Source organism: Sinocyclocheilus rhinocerous, unplaced genomic scaffold, assembly GCF_001515625.1.
Source record: "Sinocyclocheilus rhinocerous isolate Xijiao unplaced genomic scaffold, SAMN03320098_v1.1 scaffold447, whole genome shotgun sequence".
NCBI classification, from domain to species: domain Eukaryota; kingdom Metazoa; phylum Chordata; class Actinopteri; order Cypriniformes; family Cyprinidae; genus Sinocyclocheilus; species Sinocyclocheilus rhinocerous.
The window spans coordinates 247,789-270,073 of NW_015648653.1; the positions used below are offsets into that span (position 1 = coordinate 247,789).

The window sequence follows — 22,285 nt, forward strand, 5'->3', positions numbered from 1 at the left end:
AAATCTAAATGTCATTTGTTTTTGTTGCACCAGTATTTATTTATTGCTCATTTTATTTACGTTACTTATAATGTTATTTACAGAGTAGTGTTAGAAACATGAATTTAGCACTGGTTACATGAGGCAAAAGAAGTTAGAATTGACCTTAAGAGGTTAAACTGAAAATCGCACTTTTGTTCATGAATTTGAAAGCTGATGTTGAATAATTTAAGATCATTTTCTTATTATGCAACAATGCATTACCTTCATCAGATAGCTTACGATTTACTAGTGTGGACTTTATGTTCCAGTTTAAGCAATATTTTATGAATGGCTGGTGCAACCCTACCCTGGACAACATTTTAATATACACATTAATTTTAATATGATTAACATTGATAAATACACTGCCTGGCCAAAAAATCACATACTCTTTTGTTGAACCACCGTTTTCATTACAGTGTGCATTCGTCGTGGCATTGTTTGCAACATCCCAACATTTTTGCATTAATTTTTGGCAGAGATCATGTATTGACAATAGGAAAGTCAAACCAGTCTGTAAAGTCTACTCCAGCACAGTGAGGTTAAGGTCGAGATTCTGTGGTGGCCAATTCATGTGTGAAAACGATGCCTCATGCTCCCTGAATCATTGTGGAATATGGCCACTGGATACATCATCTGACATATTTAAGAAATGAAAAGCTACACACTGCATCGGTTAGGGTTAAAATAATTATTGTCAAATATAACATGCCAGAAACTGTGAATCCTGCAATTACAATGATCCAATCCAACTCTTAAGTATTTGCTTATTTAAATCTAAACAGCTTTTTTTTGGCCCAGGCAATGTATTTAAATATAATTAATATTTCTTAGACTAATTCATACAAAAAAAATGATAAGTTTGAAAATATTGTTAAATGATATTGTTTAACCCTATGATGAGAAATATTATGTTTTTTACTGACAGGGTATTAGTTCATAGCATAATTTAATACTAGCAAAAGCTGATTGTTTTGGATTTCAGTATGAATTTTAGGTTAACCTACCTAAAAGTGTAAGAAACCATCAAACTTGTAAATGAACTTTGAGCTTGTTTAAAGTGACCAGACAGCTGTGCACCCTGAAGAATCAATGACAGATGAACATTAAAATGAGAGATAACAATAAAATGAGTCTAAACCCTTTTAATAAAAGAACAAAAAAAAAAAAACTTTAAAGCCCCAAGTATACTTCGTTTTTGTAAGCATACAGTCGAACGCATAGCCTTTCGAAGTATACTCTATTTGATGTTGTGCGCGAACGAGGGTGGTCGACACATGCACTGTTGAAAGCTTCATCCATATCTAGTGTCTGCTCTATTTTTCCCTTATAAGTTATGGCCGATAACAAATATTTTTGAACTCTTTTAAACCAAAGCTATCTCATACCCTCTCGCTCACAAGCTCTTGTCAATGCAGCCGTCGGTTGTTTGCAGTCTCCGCTATTTTGCTGTTGTTGTTCCGTCTCTTTAGTTTCGTTTTCTACTGTGAAACAACGGCCCGGTGTTCTAACGATTTGTGCTACCCTGTCAGATTTTGCTACCTCCCATTAAAACAGTAGGCAACACAATGCGACAACAAAAACTACCCATCAGATTATGCTTTATTAACGCCTACACCTACCCCGACACTAAACCTACCTTTACAGTAATGCAAATACAGTAATTATGTTTTGTTCAGCGTGAGAAAATTTACGGAATATTGATGTGCACATGCGCAGTAAGCCCTGGTAGGATGAAATGTCAGGACACCTGTGCCTTGTCCAAATACCCACACTTGCGGTCTTTGCACTTGACCACTTGAACACTTATATGATGTATTTCCTGTATTTTGGCCCAAGTGTTCAAGTGAGGATGAAGACCAAGTGTGTGTCGAACTTTTCATTACCTGATGGGACACACTTATAGTGTTGTAAAAATGCAAGTGTTTACATAGCTTTATTTTAATTTTAATTTTAAATGCTTTGCATTTTAAAATCAACTTCTAAATGTCTGTTCAGTAGTCCCTATAACATGACAATTTTAATTTGTGGTGCTTCTAATTAAGTGATAAAAAGCAGTATAATAAATACTAACAAAATAAATAACAATAAATATCACCACTACTCATCTTTGCACCAATAAAACGTAAAAACACAGTTTTTCTACCAAATTATATGTAATATCTAATTATTATATTAATATTTAACTTGCATTGGAAAGGTTTCCATGACCTCTCGCGAGATCTCGGCAAAAAGTCTCACGATTTATTTCCAGAACATGATGCATGATGGGATACACTAAGCCTCGAATAGCGCTCCGGAGCGGTATTCGAGATAGTGTGGATTTAGTGTGCGTTAAGGGCACTGTGCTTTGGTATTTTTAAGACCTGGGACAGTCTTGCGCACTTACTTCCTGTCGCGCGCACGCGCTCTCAAGTGGCCAAGACCGCAAGTGTGGGTATTTAGACAAGGGGTATGAATGCGATCCGGATCTCATCCGTCATGTTGACGTTATCACAAGGGCCAACAATTTAAAAGATATGACTGACAGGTGCACTAACACCTGATTCCATCAGTAGTTCGACAACCATACCTTGTACGGTTTTCTGCAACATCAGCAAAAATGTTTGCAATATCTGAACAGTCTGCACAAAGGAGACGTCGGGCAGCTGCTCGAAGATCTCGCCTTTGGAGAAGATTGATTTTTATACTCTAAAAGTGTAAGTATGAATTCTTAAAAATTAACATTAGCCTAGAATGATTGCACTATAACATTGATAAATGCTGACCAATACTTAATTATATTACATTTTCTTAGTGAATATTTGAGTAAAATAAGCAAATTTTAATTGGTGGGTTTAGTGTGTGTTAAGGGCACTGCGCTTTGCCGTTTTTAAAACCTGGGACAGTCTTGCGCACTTACTTCCTGTCGCGCGCACGCGCTCTCAAGTGGCCAAGACCGCAAGTGTGGGTATTTGGACAAGGGGCTGGACAGTGTTGCCACCTCTGATTACTGCAAAAAATAATTCAATGCGCATGTGCGACCTGCGCGTACAAAGTACGCGAGGTTACAAAAATAGGGTGGTGCGTGTACTATTCTGATGACGAAATTCGCATCACGCGCACTGTATGCTGTCCCTCGCGTACGCGTAAAAAGTTAAGTATACTTTGGGCTTAACTGTAACAACAGACACACACACTCACTCACAAAATATTAACTGTAAGGTTTTTAATGTTAAGCAATAATAAATGTTCCTCACACTTTAGATACTCTGGCAGGAAGATTATGCAATGTTAAGTTTTAATTTAAAAATGGTTTATTTTCACTGTAGAATGTCAAATGTTGTGTGTTGGGCCTTAATATCTGTAAACCCAAGCAGGAGTGTATTTCTGAGTGAGTGCCTTTAATCTGTTTAATTTATGCATATGTCCTTGCATTGGCTGTCAAGTGTCTTTGAATATTTTGTTGACATTTCAGTTTGTGTGTCCAAGTATTTGGGTGTTTATTTGTATTGATCAGATTTCAGTATTGTGCTTGTTTCGTCAGAGTGTATCTGTGCCTGATCAACTCCAAGGACTTTGTTTTCTCTGAAATGGTCTGTGCTTTTAGGATGGAAGATATCAAATATAAAACCACTTAATAAAAGAAAACCTTCAGAAGTTTTGACTTTTTTTGAAAGTATATTTTAGTTCTCAAACATGTCTAACACTTATATTTTCACCCTCTCTTTCTCTATCCCTCACTTTGCTTTGTCCCTTTTTTGTGTGCTAGTTCTTCACTGCGTTTCCTGTCGATGTCTTCAAGTTCAGATTTTCTGTTAGAAAATATCAGACAGTTAACAGCAGGTCTCACTGCATCCACCAGATCGTTTAGAACAAAGTAGCTTTGATTTAAGACTAAAGCCGGGTACACACTGCATGATTTTAGCTCCAATTTTTATTCGCCGACAGCTTTGTGGAAATCGCAGACAAATGCTCAAAATCTGAGGCAGATCAGTGCTCATTCACTTGAGTGACAATCGTGTAGTGTGTATTATGAAAGACACTATCTAAGAGAAGTGCTGATTCGTCACCGATGCCTGTTAGTTATTTAGCATGCTAAATATCTGGACCTGTCTGCAGTGTGAAATGTTTTGACTGAAAATTACATTGGCAATGACCTACAGCCAATGAGAGAGCAAGATAAAAGTTCAGCAAGCATGGCTTCTGCAATTAACCATTCTCTCCTTCATATTCTTCACTTCTTTTTTGCTGCAAATCAGTGTACAAACAACTTGTATCACAAGCTTCTTGCAGGCTACAATATTTTTAATAGGAAGAAATGCAGTCTTGTGTGAGAACTCCTGTCTCACGCATTCTCACATTGTTTACTGTATCAATTTTTGCCTGTTTTGTTGTGAAATGTTGTTTGTAAGACCAGACAGTTGTTGGCGATTCTTCCTACTGAAAAGTTGTGTAATGTGTGACCTCCTGTCGCCAATACGTCGTGATGGTACCCCAGACAGTCATGTTGTGTGAAAAGATCAGCAATCTGACAACTTTGAAAATCATGTAGTGTGATCCCTGCATCCTGATTTCTCAGAATTTTGAACTGAAACTGCGGGTTCATGTAAAAACTGATTATGGTTGGTTGGTGATGTGGCATGATAGTATTGGCCGCTATGTGTCAGCTTATGGGTTTGTATCTTCACCTGGGAAATCTCTTGTGTTGATGAGGTATTGGTATTGGTGACCTTTTCCCAGTGCTATCATGTCCTCTAAAAACTGCTTCCTCTCCTCAATCTCATCCAGAACTGTTGGTAAGAAATTACATAATTATAGTTTCCATGTTACCATGAGATACTGATACTGAGCTGAGAGCTCCTTAGTGTCTCTGTAAACATGACTCTCCCTGTACCCCTCTAAATTATAATAAACTGAAAGAATATCAATCTGTGGCCAGCGAGGAAAAAAAGGAAAGGAAATACAAAATTAGAATATTGCAAAACTATTTCAATATTCAATCACGGTTATCAAAATATACATTCAGGTCCCTCAGATGAAATGGATTCAAAGGAACAACAACATTTATGTACTGCCTGTCTCACCATCTTGGAATCGGTCTATCTGTTGCTCTCTTCTCTCTGTGGAGTCTCTTTGGGAGTGAGTTGGCCCAACATCCTTTTGATCAGTAGAAAGAAGATTTTGTAGTTGTCTCTTTTCTTTCTCTAGATTCCCTATAAAAGAGTGAAGAATCATTAGAGGTGGATAGAAAAGTCTTTCCTGTTAGCTTGTAAACACGTGCATAAAACACGTTAGAGATATATATATAATATACTGTATTACAAAACAAAGACCGTTATTTTCTATATAGTTCTTATATAGGGGTGAATATGGGTAGTATTCATATGAATTTCCTTAAATGGTTAAAAGTCATTACTACATACATCTTTGGTAAGTATTTTGTTTCATTACTAGGTTCCTACATGAATGATCTCCCACTGAGATGCTGTGGCACATAGATATGTATAGGTAGATGCCACATTCGACCACTCCAGACACGTCCGCCATCTTGGAATGGTGAATGTGTCGTCACTCACAATAAAAATCAAGATGCCACAACATTGCGCAACCTTTTGGTTGTAAAAACTGCAGAAATTTAAATTCCTGAAGAATTGGATAAACTTTCACAGGTAAGAATGTGTTGGTTTGTATTTTTAATATGCATTAACTCAATAGTAGTGAGATGGCGCCGACGGTGATGGCTGCCTCCGTGGCGTACTCCGCAGTTGTTTTTATGTTTTTGTTAGTTTGTCCTGTCTTTAGTTATATCCCTGCAATCAGTTTCACCAGAGACGAATTGCTGGACATTCGGCAGTACACACCACCTGATATTTCACCGGTTTTCGATTATTCTGATGTTTTGCTGGACATTGTAGTCAGGGGAGCTGTGGCGCTGATCAAGCGCTTCAGGACGCGCAGACAGGGGAAGCGAGCCGGCGCGCTCGTGAAGCTAAGGCAGCGCGGATTCAGAACGCCGTTGTTTTCAGACCGATGAGCTTTGTAAAAATCGACGCGTTTCAGAAAGGCGGGGCATAGAGGAGAAACAATAATGTACAGTATGTGGAAAATAATGTGTTTTTTGAACCTTAAACCGCATAAACACATTTCATTACACTAAATACACAAAATAATGTTCTTTTTAGCAACATCATATGACCCCTTTAACACATTGCAGGTTACCCCTGTCATGTTAATTCATCTCTCTTCCCTCAGCAAGCCTAATGTCAACATGGTTTTAATGTTTCGGGATGTTTCCTACAAAGGCATGCTGTTAGGCTTTGATAAGGTGGGCCTCTTCATCAAACACTCATCTGTTACTGTCAGCACAGGTCAGAGGAGAATGTTCTGAGGTCAAGAAGAATTTCAAGCAAAATTAGACCTCCAAGACTCTGCAGCAATGTGTATTTATTGAGATTTAAGGAATAGCAAAAACACAATTACAAATCTGAATGTGTACAAAATCATTTGGCCACTAGTTTATCATAGTCATGAAATCAGACAATAACAACTTAAATCTGTCTGGCATGTGGTCTAGTGTATAGAATTAACAAAAATTATCACACAAAAATGAATATTCTGCCATTTACTTAATCTTTTAAGTAAATCAGGAGATCAGAGTGGCAAAGAGGAATTATTCGGAAAAAATAAGGACTCAGTTCACTTCCAGCGACTCGGCATCAGTGTGGAAAAGTCTAAAAGAAATCACCAACTACAAGACAGCATCCCCCAGCACTGTGGAGAATCAACAACTGGCAGACGATCTGAACGAGTTCTACTGCAGGTTTGAAAAAACACCCCACACCCGCCCTGAACACCTCTCCACACAACCATTCACACCTCCAGCAACCCCCCTCTCCCCCACACCTGCAATTCAGATCAGTGAAGACAAGGTGTGCCAGGTCTTCCGGAAGCAGAAAAAGAGAAAAGCACCAGGCCCAGATTGTGTTACACCAGTCTGTCTGAAATCCTGTGCTGACCAGCTGGCCCCCATCTTCACCAGATCTTCAACAGATCACTGAAGCTGTGCGAAGTCCCTTCATGCTTCAAACGCTCCACCATCATCCCCATCCCAAAGAAATCCAAAATTACAGGACTTAATGACTACAGACCTGTGGCTCTAACGTCTGTGGTCATGAAGTCTTTTGAAAAACTGGTGCTAGCCCACCTGAAGGACATCACTGGACCCTTGCTGGATCCTCTTCAGGTTGCCTACAGAGCAAACAGGTCTGTGGACGATGCAGTAAACATGGGACTGCACTATGTTCTGCAACATCTAGACAGACCAGGGACTTATGTGAGGATCCTGTTCGTGGACTTCAGCTCGGCCTTTAACACCATCATCCCAAACCTCCTCCTGCCCAAACTAACTCAGCTCTCCGTGCCCACCTCCGTCTGTCAGTGGATCAACAGCTTCCTGACAGACAGGCAGCAGCTAGTGAGGCTGGGAAAATACACATCCAGCACCCGTATAACCAGCACTGGAGCTCCTCAGGGTTGTGTTCTCTCCCCACTGCTCTTCTCCCTCTACACCAACGACTGCACGTCTAAAGACCCCTCTGTCAAGCTCCTGAAGTTTGCAGACGACACCACACTCATCGGCCTCATTCAGGACGGTGACGAGTCTGCTTACAGACAGGAGGTCGAGCAGCTGGCTGTCTGGTGCAGTCTCAACAACTTGGAGCTCAACACGCTCAAAACTGTGGAGATGACCGTGAACTTCAGGAGAAACCTCCCTGCACTCCCCCCACTCACCATCATGGACAGCACTGTGACTGCAGTGGAGTCATTCAGGTTCCTGGGCACCACAATCTCTCAGGACCTGAAGTGGGACACTCACATTGACTCCATTGTGAAAAAGGCCCAGCAGAGGTTGTACTTCCTTCGCCAGCTGAGGAAGTTCAACCTGCCACAGGAGCTGCTGAAACAGTTCTACTCCACCATCATAGAATCCATCCTCTGCACTTCAATAACTGTCTGGTTCAGCTCAGCTACCAAATCTGACCTCAGAAGACTACAGAGGGTAGTCCGGACTGCTGAGCGAATCATTGGTACAACCCTCCCTTCTCTCCAAGAACTGTACTCATCCAGAGTGAGCAAAAGGGCTGGCAAAATCACTCTGGACCCCTCACATCCAGCACACTCCCTCTTTGAACTGTTGCCATCTGGTCGACGCTACAGAGCACTGAGCACCAGAACGACCAGACACAGGAACAGTTTCTTCCCTCAGGCAATCCATCTCATGAACACTTAACAATAACTGTGGAACACACACTATTTATTCACTCATACACTTATTTATCTAACACACATACTCAGACTACACCTCAAATTTGCACATAATATACAGTACCTGTACATACAAAAACTGTCTATTGTAATATACCTGCACATACAACTGTCAATTTATATATTTTTATTCCTTATTTACTTGTTCTATTTTTTTATTTTTATTTTTTTTTATTATCTGTGTTTTTTGTTCTGTCACTGTCATTCTGTTACACTGTGGAAGCTTCTGTCACGAAAACAAATTCCTCGTATGTGTAAACATACCTGGCAATAAAGCTCATTCTGATTCTGATTCTGATTCTGATGTGGGAGTGTGTGTGTGTGTGTGTTCATACACATGGGATGGCAGTGAATGTGTCAGGAATCAAGGGTTAATTCCAGCCTCAGGTTCAGTAAGTGTTTTGACGTATCTAGGCTAACACTAATGGCTCCTGCGTGCTTTCAGAGCTGACGGTGGAAATCACAGCTCTGGGGACGACGCTGAGTGTGATGACACACACACACACACACTGGTTCATTGAAACAAACTGTCAGAGAGAACCAGTTCATGGAAGAGAATTGGACTACCATAACTAAAAAGCAAACCATTCCGCAAAGGGCCAATGAGGTTTCAGCTTCTACTCTATAAGTTTCTATTCTTTCCTTTTCTCCTTATATGGCACTAAATGCCTCATTTCATATTTATGCAGTATATAAATTTGTATATTAAACATTAGACAATAAAACATTTTAAAAAATGAATCAAACAGTATGTTGTTTGTAATGAATGCCGCTGTAATTTATTTCATTTTATTTTAAGTCTACTTATATTTTTCATTCTTGTTTTGTTCTGGATACAACAGTACAACATTTAAAGGATTTGTTTTGGAGTAAGGGGATCTAAAATACATATTTATAATGTTTGTAAACATTTAATCTACTGGTATTTTACATGATTTTTGAATGTAATAATAAAATAAAATTGATATGTGATTTATCTGTTTTTTATTTTATTTTTTATTTTTTTCTTTCTCTCTCAACTTAAGTTTGACCGGGTGCGACATACTTAGGTGCGACTTAAACTCTGGAAAATAAGGTAAATTATAATAATTGTGCTGTATTATTAAAAAGTGCATATTTACAGATGGGGACCATTTGTACATCGTTACTCCCACCCTGTAACTCTGGATTTAATCACAGTTATTATTATTAGGTGGACCTATAGCCTATAAGGGGTCCCTGGCCTGAAAATTTTGAGAACCCCTGTGTTAGATGAGGCAGACATCCAAAATGATCAGAGGTGGGCGGTCTTCAGGACAGATTTGAGAAGGACTGCAAAGGGCCTCAGTGAACTTACATGTACGTTTTACTGTCGCCCTCTAATGGAAGATATAAATGATGCAGATCAGTTTACTTGGAGAACATGAAACCTGTTTTCTCGCAATCCTGAGTTTATATCTCGCAATTCTGAGTTTATCTCTCACAATTCTGAGTTTATATCTCGCAATTCTGAGTTTAAATCAAGAAGGTAACAAGAAGGTAAAATCTACACCAGTTAAATCACAATCCAAGACATCTCAAAGACCTCCTTATATGTGTTGTACAACCTTCACTGTTCATAGTCAGACAATAAAGTCTATCATCAATAAACACTGGCATGTTCTGAGAGCTGATGACATTGGATATAGAATCTTCAAGGAGCCTCCCCTTTTTTCATATTATAGGGGACGCAACATAAGAGATCACCTAGTCAGTTCTGATACCTTCATTAAGGAGATCGCAAGATGGCGCTGACGGTGATGGCTGCCTCCGTGGCGTGCTCCGCAGTTGTTTTTATGTTTTTGTTAGTTTGTCCTGTCTTTAGTTATATCCCTGCAATCAGTTTCACCAGAGACGAATTGCTGGACATTCGGAAGTACACACCACCCGATATTTCACCGGTTTTGATTATTCTGATGTTTTGCTGGACATTGTTGTCGGGGGAGCTGCGGCGCTGATCAAGCGCTTCAGGACGCGCAGACGGGGGAAGCGAGCCGGCGCGCTCGTGAAGCTCAGACAGCGCGGATTCAGAACGCCGTTGCCAAGCATCCATCTGGCAAATCTCCGCTCTCTACCCAACAAAACGGACGAACTTCTTCTGCTCTCCCGGACAAATAAGGATTTTTCAAACTCTGCTGCTCTGTGTTTCACGGAAACCTGGCTGAAAGACGCCATTCCGGACAGCGCGTTGAGTCTGCCGGGCTTTCAGCTGTTTAGAGCAGATCGCGACGCAGAATCAACGGGGAAATCGCGCGGCGGCGGGACATGCTTTTACATCAATGAGAGGTGGTGTACAGATGTAACTGTGTTAAAGAAGATGTGCTGTTCAGATCTAGAAGTGCTCTTCATTAATTGCAAGCCGTTCTATTCGCCGCGGGAGTTTTGCTCGTTCATTCTCGTAAGTGTGTACATTCCTCCGCAAGCACACGTGAGCTCCGCTTTACAGAAACTCGCTGATCAGATCACAGAGACAGAACAACAACACCCGGACTCTGTTTTAATCATTCTCGGGGACTTTAATAAAGCAAATCTCTCCCGTGAACTGCCAAAATACAGACAGCACATCACATGTCCCACCAGAGACAGTAATATATTGGATCACTGTTACACCACAATAAAGAATGCATATCACTCTGTTCCACGGGCAGCTTTGGGGCTCTCTGATCACTGTTTGGTTCATCTTATACCGACCTACAGGCAGAAACTGAAATCAGCTAAACCTGTATTAAGGACTGTAAAAAGATGGACTAATGAAGCAGAGCAGGATTTACAAGCTTGTTTTGACCTCACTGATTGGAGTGTTTTTGAAGCTGCTGCCACCGATCTGGACGAGCTCACAGAGACTGTAACATCTTATATCAGTTTCTGTGAAGACATGTGCATTCCTACCAGGACTCATTTAACTTACAACAATGACAAACCATGGTTCACTGCAAAACTCAGACAGCTCCGTCAGGCCAAAGAAGATGCTCACAGGAAGGGGGATAATGTCTTGTATAAACAGGCTAAATACACACTGGAAAAGGAGATCAGAGTGGCAAAGAGGAATTATTCGGAAAAAATAAGGACTCAGTTCACTTCCAGCGACTCGGCATCAGTGTGGAAAAGTCTAAAAGAAATCACCAATTACAAGACACCATCCCCCAGCACTGTGGAGAATCAACACCTGGCAGACGATCTGAACGAGTTCTACTGCAGGTTTGAAAAAACACCCCACACCCGCCCTGAACACCTCTCCACACAACCATTCACACCTCCAGCAACCCCCCTCTCCCCCACACCTGCAATTCAGATCAGTGAAGACGAGGTGCGCCAGGTCTTCCGGAAGCAGAAAAGGAAAAAAGCACCAGGCCCAGACTGTGTTACACCAGTCTGTCTGAAATCCTGTGCTGACCAGCTGGCCCCCATCTTCACACAGATCTTCAACAGATCACTGGAGCTGTGCGAAGTCCCTTCATGCTTCAAACGCTCCACCATCATCCCCGTCCCAAAGAAACCCAAAATTACGGGACTTAATGACTACAGACCTGTGGCTCTAACGTCTGTGGTCATGAAGTCTTTTGAAAAACTGGTGCTGGCCCACCTGAAGGACATCACTGGACCCTTGCTGGATCCTCTTCAGTTTGCCTACAGAGCAAACAGGTCTGTGGACGATGCAGTTAACATGGGACTGCATTATGTTCTGCAACATCTAGACAGACCAGGGACTTATGTGAGGATCCTGTTCGTGGACTTCAGCTCGGCCTTTAACACTATCATCCCAAACCTCCTCCTGCCCAAACTATCTCAGCTCTCCGTGCCCACCTCCGTCTGTCAGTGGATCAACAGCTTCCTGACAGACAGGCAGCAGCTAGTGAGGCTGGGAAAATACACATCCAGCACCCGTATAACCAGCACTGGAGCTCCTCAGGGTTGTGTTCTCTCCCCACTGCTCTTCTCCCTCTACACCAACGACTGCACGTCTAAAGACCCCTCTGTCAAGCTCCTGAAGTTTGCAGACGACACCACACTCATCGGCCTCATTCAGGACGGTGACGAGTCTGCTTACAGACAGGAGGTTAAAGAGCTGGCTGTCTGGTGCAGTCTCAATAACTTGGAGCTCAACACGCTCAAAACTGTGGAGATGACCGTGGACTTCAGGAGAAACCCCCTTGCACTCCCCCCACTCACCATCATGGACAGCACTGTGACTGCAGTGGAGTCATTCAGGTTCCTGGGCACCACAATCTCTCAGGACCTGAAGTGGGACACTCACATAGACTTAAAAAGGCCCAGCAGAGGTTGTACTTCCTTCGCCAGCTGAGGAAGTTCAACCTGTCACAGGAGCTGCTGAAACAGTTTTACTCCGCCATCATTGAATCCATCCTCTGCACTTCTATAACTGTCTGGTTCAGTTCAGCTACCAAATCTGACCTCAGAAGACTACAGAGGGTAGTCCGGACTGCTGAGCGAATCATTGGTACAACCCTCCCTTCTCTCCAAGAACTGTACTTATCCAGAGTGAGCAAATGGGCTGGCAAAATCACTCTGGACCCCTCACATCCAGCACACTCCCTCTTTGAACTGTTGCCATCTGGTCGACGCTACAGAGCTCTGAGCACCAGAACGGCCAGACACAGGACCAGTTTCTTCCCTCAGGCAATCCATCTCATGAACACTTAACAATAACTGTGGAACACACACTATTTATTTATACACTCACTTATTTATCTAACACACATACTCAGTCTACACCTCAAATTTGCACATAATATACCTGTACATACAACACTGTCTATTGTAATATACCTGCACATACACTTGTCAATGTATATATTTTTATTTCTTATTTACTTGTTCTATTTTTTATTTTTTTTTATTATCTGTGTTTTTTGTTCTGTCACTGTCATTCTGTTACACTGTGGAAGCTTCTGTCACGAAAACAAATTCCTCGTATGTGTAAACATACATTCTGATTCTGATATTACAGGTTTTTAACTGTAGTACCTTTTAAATGTTTTAGCTTACGGTGTCTTCTTTTTGTATTGTGTTTAGCAAAATCATCTGCTTAAGTCTAATGCAGATATAAATATTCATATATGCGTATAGGGTTGCAGACATACAGGCAACTTGCTCTTGAGTGTTCACGGACTGGCTTTGACCATTCCAATATTGTGGACGGCTTACGTATAGTGCCCCACTGAAACAGCTGCTGTGGCTATATCTACCTATACATATCTATCTTGAATCTTGATTCCTAACCACAGACAGGAAAAGAAATAGTATGAAAAACGACAAATAATGAATCATTGAACCTCTCACATATAAGGCAAAAAGAAAAAGATCCTTCACACTACAAAGTTTTTTATGTTAAAGGATATTTTAAGATTTAACTACTTAAATGTGTCAATTTAGTTTGATTTAAGTGGATATATTATCAAAAAACAAAATTTCTAAATTACATTCAAGTACAGGCCCCCATGATGAAAATATTCCTCATATACAGGCCCCAAGAGGAAAATATTATGCTCCCCACTTTGTATTGTCGTAAAAAAAAAAGTGAGGTTTGATCAAAAAAGAGCTTTTGCGTTGTTCTTCCCAGTATCTATTTATTACTGCTTTTGATTAAAATAAGATATCCTAAACTTAAGACAAAGGTGTAATTTCATGCTATGGTATTTGAATCTTAATTAAAAATAACATTTCCCCACTTTATTTTCACAGTGTTTGCACTTACGTGTTGCTCTAGGCTTGAACTGTTCTCGTATATAATTATCTCCAGCACAGCATCTTTCTGCACTGCGCCTAATAGTTTTTATACTGTACAAATCTATTTAACCTATCTATCCTATCAGACCTATTCTATTGCCCTACACCTAAACCTACCCCTCACAGAAAACTTTCTGTATTTTTACATTCTCAAAATGTAAAAATTTTAAAAAAGCCTAATTCTGTATGATTTATAAGCTTGTTTTCCCATGGGGACCTCAATTTAGGTCCCCACGGTGACAGGAGTCCCCATGAGTAGGTATGTATTCAGGTTTTTAAGTCCCCACCAGGATAGAAAAAAAACAGTGGTGTATAAAGTACCTGAAAGCCATACTCAAGTAAAAGTACAGGTATCTTACCAGAAAATGACTTTGGTAGAAGTTGAAGTCACCGTTTAGAATATTACTTGAGTAAAAGTCTTAAAGTTTGATATTTATTTTCCTTAAGTACGAAAATTTTTTTTTTTTTAATCTTAAATGTACTTAAGTATTGAAAGTAAAAGTACATGTAAATGCAAAATGGAAAAGAAGCAAATACATACATATATAAATGTTCATACACAGCTTGAGTAGCAAGATTGTGTTCAGTTTTAACTCTTTCTTCCATTTTGTATTTTTGGGTAAGAATAAGAAACACTTCATCCGGTACTTAGTGTCTTTCATTCCAACATAAGAAAACATTTCTGGAATCTGCATCTGACATAGCATTTAGATGTATTTACACAGTTTATGCATCTCAGAGGGGACATGGATGCATTTAACCTGCAGTTACAGATGCAGAAATAGGCTTAATGTTTTGTTTTTAACATAAAACATTGAATAGTTTTACTTACTTGTCTTTGACATATCCGACCGAACTATAAACTTTCCAGTGATGTCTGTGAGAAAGATATATTCATTCGACAAGCTCGCGCATCTGCGCCGCCGCGCGCTCAATCCACTCAGCGTGCTTTGTTTATCAGCTCGCACACATCAGCTATACAGGCGTTAATACTGAATGTTTAACATTATATTCATTGCATACATATACTTCGTAGTAGACATCCATAACTCCTTTCTGCTGTCTGTTGTCAGTGTTTCTTTGTTTGAATATGGCGCTTATCTCATGCTGTGTGGTATCGGCGTTTGGTATCGGGGCATTTTAACGAGTACGAGTACAGGAGGCCAGTATCGGTATCGGTGCATCCCTATTAACTATAGTAATGTAGTGATGTTACATAATAACACAATAAGTGTTACATAATAACACAATAAGTGATGTTACATAAATGTAAGTCACTTATTGCTTTACTGAACTTGTATAAAATCATTATTAAATGTGTTCATGCTGAAATCTGCAGAAAAACGGTACTCTTCGTGTGATATAGATTAAGTTAACTATATTAAATAATATAAATATGAAAAGCATGAGTGTGATTTGGTGATATAGCCTAGCCTACCTGATAATGTCAAATCGCACATCATTACAACAACACTTTTCGCACCGCGGGAACCTTTTCATAGTACCAGAACTAATTGTGCACACTCTCGGTGCGAATGCAACCCTTTAAATGGTACTGGGAAATAGTTCGCGCAAAATCGTCCCAGTACTTTAGTACTGTACATTTAGTTCTGGAACTAAAGCGGTGCGAAAGGCCCTACATCGCAGACGATGCTGTATCGCACAGTACACCCTAGCCTCGACTTGAGTGGAAAATGAAATCATCCGCGGTTGTGCGCGCACTTGTTTGCACGTGAGCAAAGGTGTTTTTAGGAGTCTAACTTGCAAACGCCAGACCACTGATTCGTCAAACCTGCTTTCCTGCAGTCTGTGTTCTTCTGACTTCTGACTATTTTGTAGTAAGTAACGAATATGCTTCACAACATGACTTTCAAAGTCATCAGATTGTTGTTGTTCTCACACTACACAAATGTCTGTCATTTGTTGATGTAAGATTTAGTCAAAACAGATTTCACACCACAGGACTTGGAATGCAGACAGATCTAGATATTTAACGCCATCCACACACACTACAAGATTTTAGGCCTGATTTTTCAACTCACCGCCACCTGCTTTCCTGCAGTCTGTGTTCTTCTGACTTCTGACTATTTTGTAGTAAGTAACGAATACGCTTCGGGGAAATGTATCAGAGTAAAAGTATACATTTTAATTAGGAAATGTAGTGGAGTAAAAGTAAAAGTTGGTTGAAATATAAAAACTCAAGTAAAGTACAGATACTCCCAAAAAATACTTGTACTGTAACGAAGTATTATTACTTCGTTACAATACACCACTGAAAAAAAAACGTGTACACACACACTTTGTATTAATTGTCGTGTCTCTGTTCTGTAGTGGTTGGCTCTGGGCTCCTTATAGTTTGATCTGCTGGCCATCATTCCTGCAAAACAAAAACACCTGAGTATTCTGTCATAGACAAAGATAGCTGACGCTGCATGGTTTTTTGAACATTAATATACACGCGGGTTATTCACGTTACCTAACATAAACGAGAATTAGTTTGAAATAAGCAGTAAACACAAAAGATCAATGTATCATTATGAAGAACACAAACTATTTGAAAATATATAGACTGTAAATAAAGTCTAGTATACTAAGTCAAAATATTAAAATATTAAGTTAAATATTAAGTTAATGGAACGTTATGTTGTCAAAATAGCGCCAAACAACTTTAGGTGTCGTTTGTGGCATGGGCTCTGGCCCGATTCCAAAAGGCACACTTACAGAAAAAGGAAATTTATGTAATTATTTATTCATCCTCATGTCCTTCCAAACCTGTGACATTATTTCTTTTCGCTTTTTGTCCCTCACTGTTCTCATCGGCAGAATGTCAGAGGCTACGTGCCCTCTGCCCTGTACATGTTTGCGCATTTACTTGGACAGAACCTGAAATTTCTGATGGAGTCAGCAATTATTCTTGTGTTTTGTGGAGCCAGCAAGAGGTTTGATACTGTCTTAGTAGAGATTGTCACACTGGATCGTCAGATCTATTGCTCTGGCACACCATTGTGCAGGGAAGGAAGCCCTGCACCCAATTAATGCCCATTCTACTAGGGCCATAGTATCGTCGTGGGTGCTGTTTAGGGGGGTTTCAGTTTAGGAAATTTGTACAACAACTTGTTGGGAAAAAATCAACATGGAGATGTACAGTGATGGCAGAACTGAAGGTGATGGGTCTAACATGGGGTGAGGCACAATTCGCTACAAACGATCGAGCCAAGTGGAAACAAATCGTTGATGCCTTATGTCCCACTAGGGATGAAAAGGAGTAAGTAAGTAGTTGGACCTCCTCTCAAACTTTTGTGAAGTACTACCAATGCAATATCACAGCATCTATATCATTATGCAATTCTACAAGCAGGGGCTAACCACGTTATTAGTCGGTCGGAATATTCCAGGGTTGCAGGAGTATTGCAGAACATTAATATATAAATATTTTAAATAACAATTTATCACTTTTTAAAAGTACACTAAGCATATGTATCCCAGCCATGGTCCTGGAGTACCCCTTACCGTACACATTTTGGGTCAATTCCAATCGGAAGTGAGCATTAGTATGCCCTACTCACTCCAAACGCCAGAGCCTTTGAAGTCAGAACTCTTGAGAGAAGGCGGCAATCGTGTCTCATTATGTTGCCAGTCTGTAACATTGACCACATCGTTATCTTCACCTGCTAGAATGTTATCATGAGTATAGTGCAGCGTCAGTTACCCCATTAGCTGTTCTTAGGTCAGGAATTTCTTTCTGTTTATATTGTTGCAAATAAATATTTTGCAATTACATTTTTTAAATATTGCTTTTGTGTCACATTTGAAATAGCTTTATTCCCTCATGCATATAGGCTATTTAACTTTTTTTTTTTTGCCAAAAATCATTTGGTGCATTAGAGGTATTAATAATTATTGCATAGCCATATAGTTTAAAATTTTTTACTCACACTAGATGTTTTGAACCGTGCCCGAGCGCGTTTGACTAGTGTGAGCGCTCCGTGCCGCACTCGGGCGCGGTTCGTTTAGCCGGCCCCAGCCTGGTTGGAAGAGGTGGGCCAGGGCACGGTTCGGTTGGGCTCGGTACGCATGCAGTGTGAGCGCTAACCGCGCCGGAGCACGGAACAGATACTATTTTGTGTGCGCTACTGTCATCATTACGACCGCAAACATATTCTATTACTACTACTACACTACACTTTTCAATTAATTTTATTTAATCAAGTATATTTAGGTTTATAATGGCTCTGGTTCTTATCTTATTGATGAACAGGAAATGTAGTTTGCGGGTAAAGCTGCAAATTATTTAATTAACGTCAGCGGCCTCCATAATAATTTTCTGATACATACAAGTGAAAATCAATGCACGGCATAAATTATAAATTAATTATTATTAATTATTCGGCAGAATATTAGCGAAAGTGGTTTTCTCCGTTATCTCATACATGACGTAAGCGTGCTCCGGTGTTACGAGATTTTCGGTTTCAGTGGGTGGAGCCCACATGAATATTCATGAGTTTGCCGGACATGCGCGTGGAACCAAATGGAACTGAGAATTTCAGTTCACGCTCCTTGTATCTCAGCAAGGTTTAATGGAATATTTAAAAAAAGGTAAATATATTTACAGCGTTGCACAAACCTATGCCTAAACTACATTTGTTCATTTTGTAACAGTTTACAATGTTTTTATTAGTTTGCACGTTTTGTGACATTCATCACACTTAAGCTAGTTGTAATTTACTTTGATTTCAGTTCGTTGTGCTGTAGCTTGCAATGCTTTAAAACTGTGTCTGTTGTTAGTTGTTATCATTTGAGTACAACAGCTGAAATAAACTTGTATTTGTGGATCGTTTTTCATCTATCCTGGTGTGATTGTTCTTAAACTGTCAGGCTTAGGCTGTATTTACAAAATGAATAGGAATCTAAGACCACACACACAAATTTTACCAACATCTTATCAAAAGCTAATCAAGGACACAATCCAATCTTTATTCCACTTAATTTTTTTATATTTAGAGGCCCTTTTTATTTATTTATTTATTTATGTAGTCATTTAGCAGACGCTTTACACATACATACACATAAAAAGAAAACAAGTAGATAGAATAGAAAAAGCTAGTGTTAGAGGCCTTTTTTAAAGAAAACAAGCAGTTTGAAAACGAATAGAGAGTGCAAGTGTTAGAGGGTCAAGTCAACAAATAGATAAAATAGAATTACAATAGAGAGTGCTAGAGTTAGAGGGTCAAATAAAGAGGGAAGAGATGTGTTTTTAGACGATTCTTGAGGATGGCGCCCATTTTAAGTCATGGAGCATCTACTAACAAGTTGATGATTTGAGTCAGGTGTAGGCCTATTTGATTAGGGACTCAATCAATCATATTTATTTCTACAGCACATTTAAAAATATCAGGTTGCCATGATATCCCACTAGCTGCCTATGATAACCCACTATCCTGTGCATTTGGCACCATGAAGACATGGCATCTAAAAGTTGCAGTTAGTGGTCAGTTTGTGACCAACTTTTTCCAATTATGTCATTTCTAGCGATAAATTAGTTTTGTAATAAAATATTTGCTTAAATTATCACCATAGCACCATATATTTAGTTGTAGATCATTAACTCAGAAGTCTGGAAAATCAGTTTCAGGAGGTGCCTTCATGCATAAACACTGCCTGCATTGCAAGTCATTGGCTGATAGGGTAGCGAGGCATCTATTCAACTACCTAAGTTTATGCATGCAGCCTAAATATGAATGGGCTGCTGGTCGGCCTTATAGTATGGTGGCATGGCCCTAAAGTCAGCAGCCAATTCCCGCTGCCGAAGGCATGTTTAGATCTTCAAGAACAGTCGCGAGAGGGTGCAACACCCATAGAATAGTCTTTGTTTCATTCCTTTCCCTCAGAGAAACGAGGTTACAGCGGGTAACCTGATATTTTTAAATGTGCTGTAGAAATAAATATGATCTGAGTCCCTAATCAAATACACCTGACTCAAATCATCAGCTTGTTAGTAAAGCTCCATGACTTAAAATGGGCGCATTAAAATGCAATTATAAATGCCATTTTTGCACCTTTGAAGAGCACCACGGGAAGGGGTTAAAAGTTTTGTTCTGAATGAAAGTGAGCAAATTAACCTTTTCATAAGGGCCCTCCCACAAGGCCATACATGTGAGGGTCACTTCAAGAAAGTAATTTTATCATTGATGAACATATTACCCAGGTCGGTGAGTCTTCATGATTCATTTTAAAAACATATGGCTATGAAGTAATTATTAAAACCTCCAATGCACCAAATGACTTTTGGCAAAAAAAAAAAATATATATATAGTATATTGTATATAGTGTAGGTATATACCGTAGGTACATATAGTATATTTTATATTTATATTTGCATGAGGGAATAAAGCTATTTAAAAATGAGACACAAAGGCAATATTTATAAAACTTCAATGCAAAATATTTATTTGCAACAACAGTATTAACAGAAAAAAGAAATTCCTGTCCTAAGAACAGCTAATGGGGTAACTGATGCTGCACTATAGTCTTGATAACATTCTAGCAGGTAAAGATAATGAGGAAACAATGTGGTAAACGTTACAGACTGGCCACATAATGAGACACGATCGCCGCCTTCTCTCAAGAGTTCCGACTTCAAGGGCTTTGACGTTTGGAGTGAGTAGGGCATACTAATGCTCATTTCCGATTGGAATTGACCCAAAATGTGTACGGTCAGGGGTCCTCCAGGACCATGGCTGGGATACACTATGTTCAGTGTACTTTTAAAAAGTGGAAACTTGTAATTTAAAATATTTATATAATAATATAACATTTATAATGTAGTCTTTATAGTAAATGTTAAAAAATAGAAATAAATATATAAAATGAGCTAATGTGTGTATACAAGTCATTGTCCGATAAAAGAGTTCAGTCCATATCATTCTAAAAGTAATAGAGTTTTTAAGTAAACCCACTAATAATGCATGTAGTTTACCATGTTATAGTGGAACTGCAGGACAGGTGAAATATCTTTAGAATGTATTATTCCTATAACCACTCATTTCTTTACAATAAAATATCTTTCCAAGATTCAAATATAAACTAGAACAACAACACCATTAGCCATATTTTAAGTTTGTAATAGGACTCAGTAAAGACTGGTAATGAAACTGTACTGTGATGTTTCCCAGGAGGAATGATACTCTTAACCACACACTTGTCTACTTGCATCTCATTTAATTGTCCTACCACTGCCACTAATGGGAAATCAAACCTCTGAAAATAATGTCTAGCAAGCCATTATTTATTTATGCATAAAAAAAGATAACAGCACTGGTGCACAGATTGTTTTAATGGTTGTTACCCAACCATTTGCATTAATCTTTATTTGTCAGAGAGAGACTCTAACATTTTTAACAAAGCAACAGAGATATATTCTATCTATATATAATTATATAGAAAGGCACATTTTTGGCAAAATACACTTGCTGGATGAACAAATGCTTGAGTCCTGAAAGCAATAATTTTAGGGGAAAAAACAAAAACAAATAAACAGTGGTAAACCTTTAAAAGCTTTGACCTATGGCGCCAGTTTGGTTTAGGACAAAACTTACAGTCACAGTACAAAACACTTTTGCGTCTCTTCCTAATAAAAAGAGATTACACCACTGGCAGAACACAACAGCATCAAAATTCACCATATATAATATATTCATAAATATGCAATAATAGAGAAATAGATTCATACTAATGCCTGTTTGGTCCAAAGAGCAGTAGTCAGCAAAAGTACAGTGTTAATCCAGATACATACTGAGAAAAAGACACACTACCCCAAGACCGCCTACTGTCTCACTAAGAGACCCCTGAGCAAATGTCGTTTCTGTTTGGCACATTTTTTTTCCTTTATATATTTATTTTTTTGTTTACCATTTCAAGAAATATTAAAATGATTTTTCAAGCTAAAATGATGATGGCATTGCCCAGCTGACATTGCCATGGCATTAAAAAGCTCAGTTTAAACATCTGTAAGTCTGGTAACACTGCGATTTCAGTAATAAGCCTTTAACAAATGTTAGATACTGCTTAACAGATCAGTGGTTTATGTACATTCAAATATGAATGTATAAGAAAATATATTAAAATGCCATTTCTATTTCAATGTACATTAACCCGTTCTGTTAACATTACAGATTTTTGATCTGTAATATAT

General features: G+C 39.2%; 1 protein-coding gene across 1 annotated transcript; it reads right to left on the reverse strand.

Moving 5' to 3' along the window:
• Nucleotides 1-3,733: 3,733 nt before the first annotated feature.
• LOC107710150 (UPF0193 protein EVG1-like) lies at nt 3,734-20,315 on the reverse strand. The gene is made up of 5 exons (XM_016514878.1): nt 20,296-20,315; nt 14,063-14,124; nt 5,088-5,216; nt 4,701-4,793; nt 3,734-3,825 (listed from the first exon to the last, which is right to left on the reverse strand). The coding sequence occupies exons 1-5, from the start codon at nt 20,313-20,315 to the stop codon at nt 3,734-3,736; spliced, it is 396 nt and encodes a 131-aa protein (XP_016370364.1).
• Nucleotides 20,316-22,285: the final 1,970 nt, after the last annotated feature.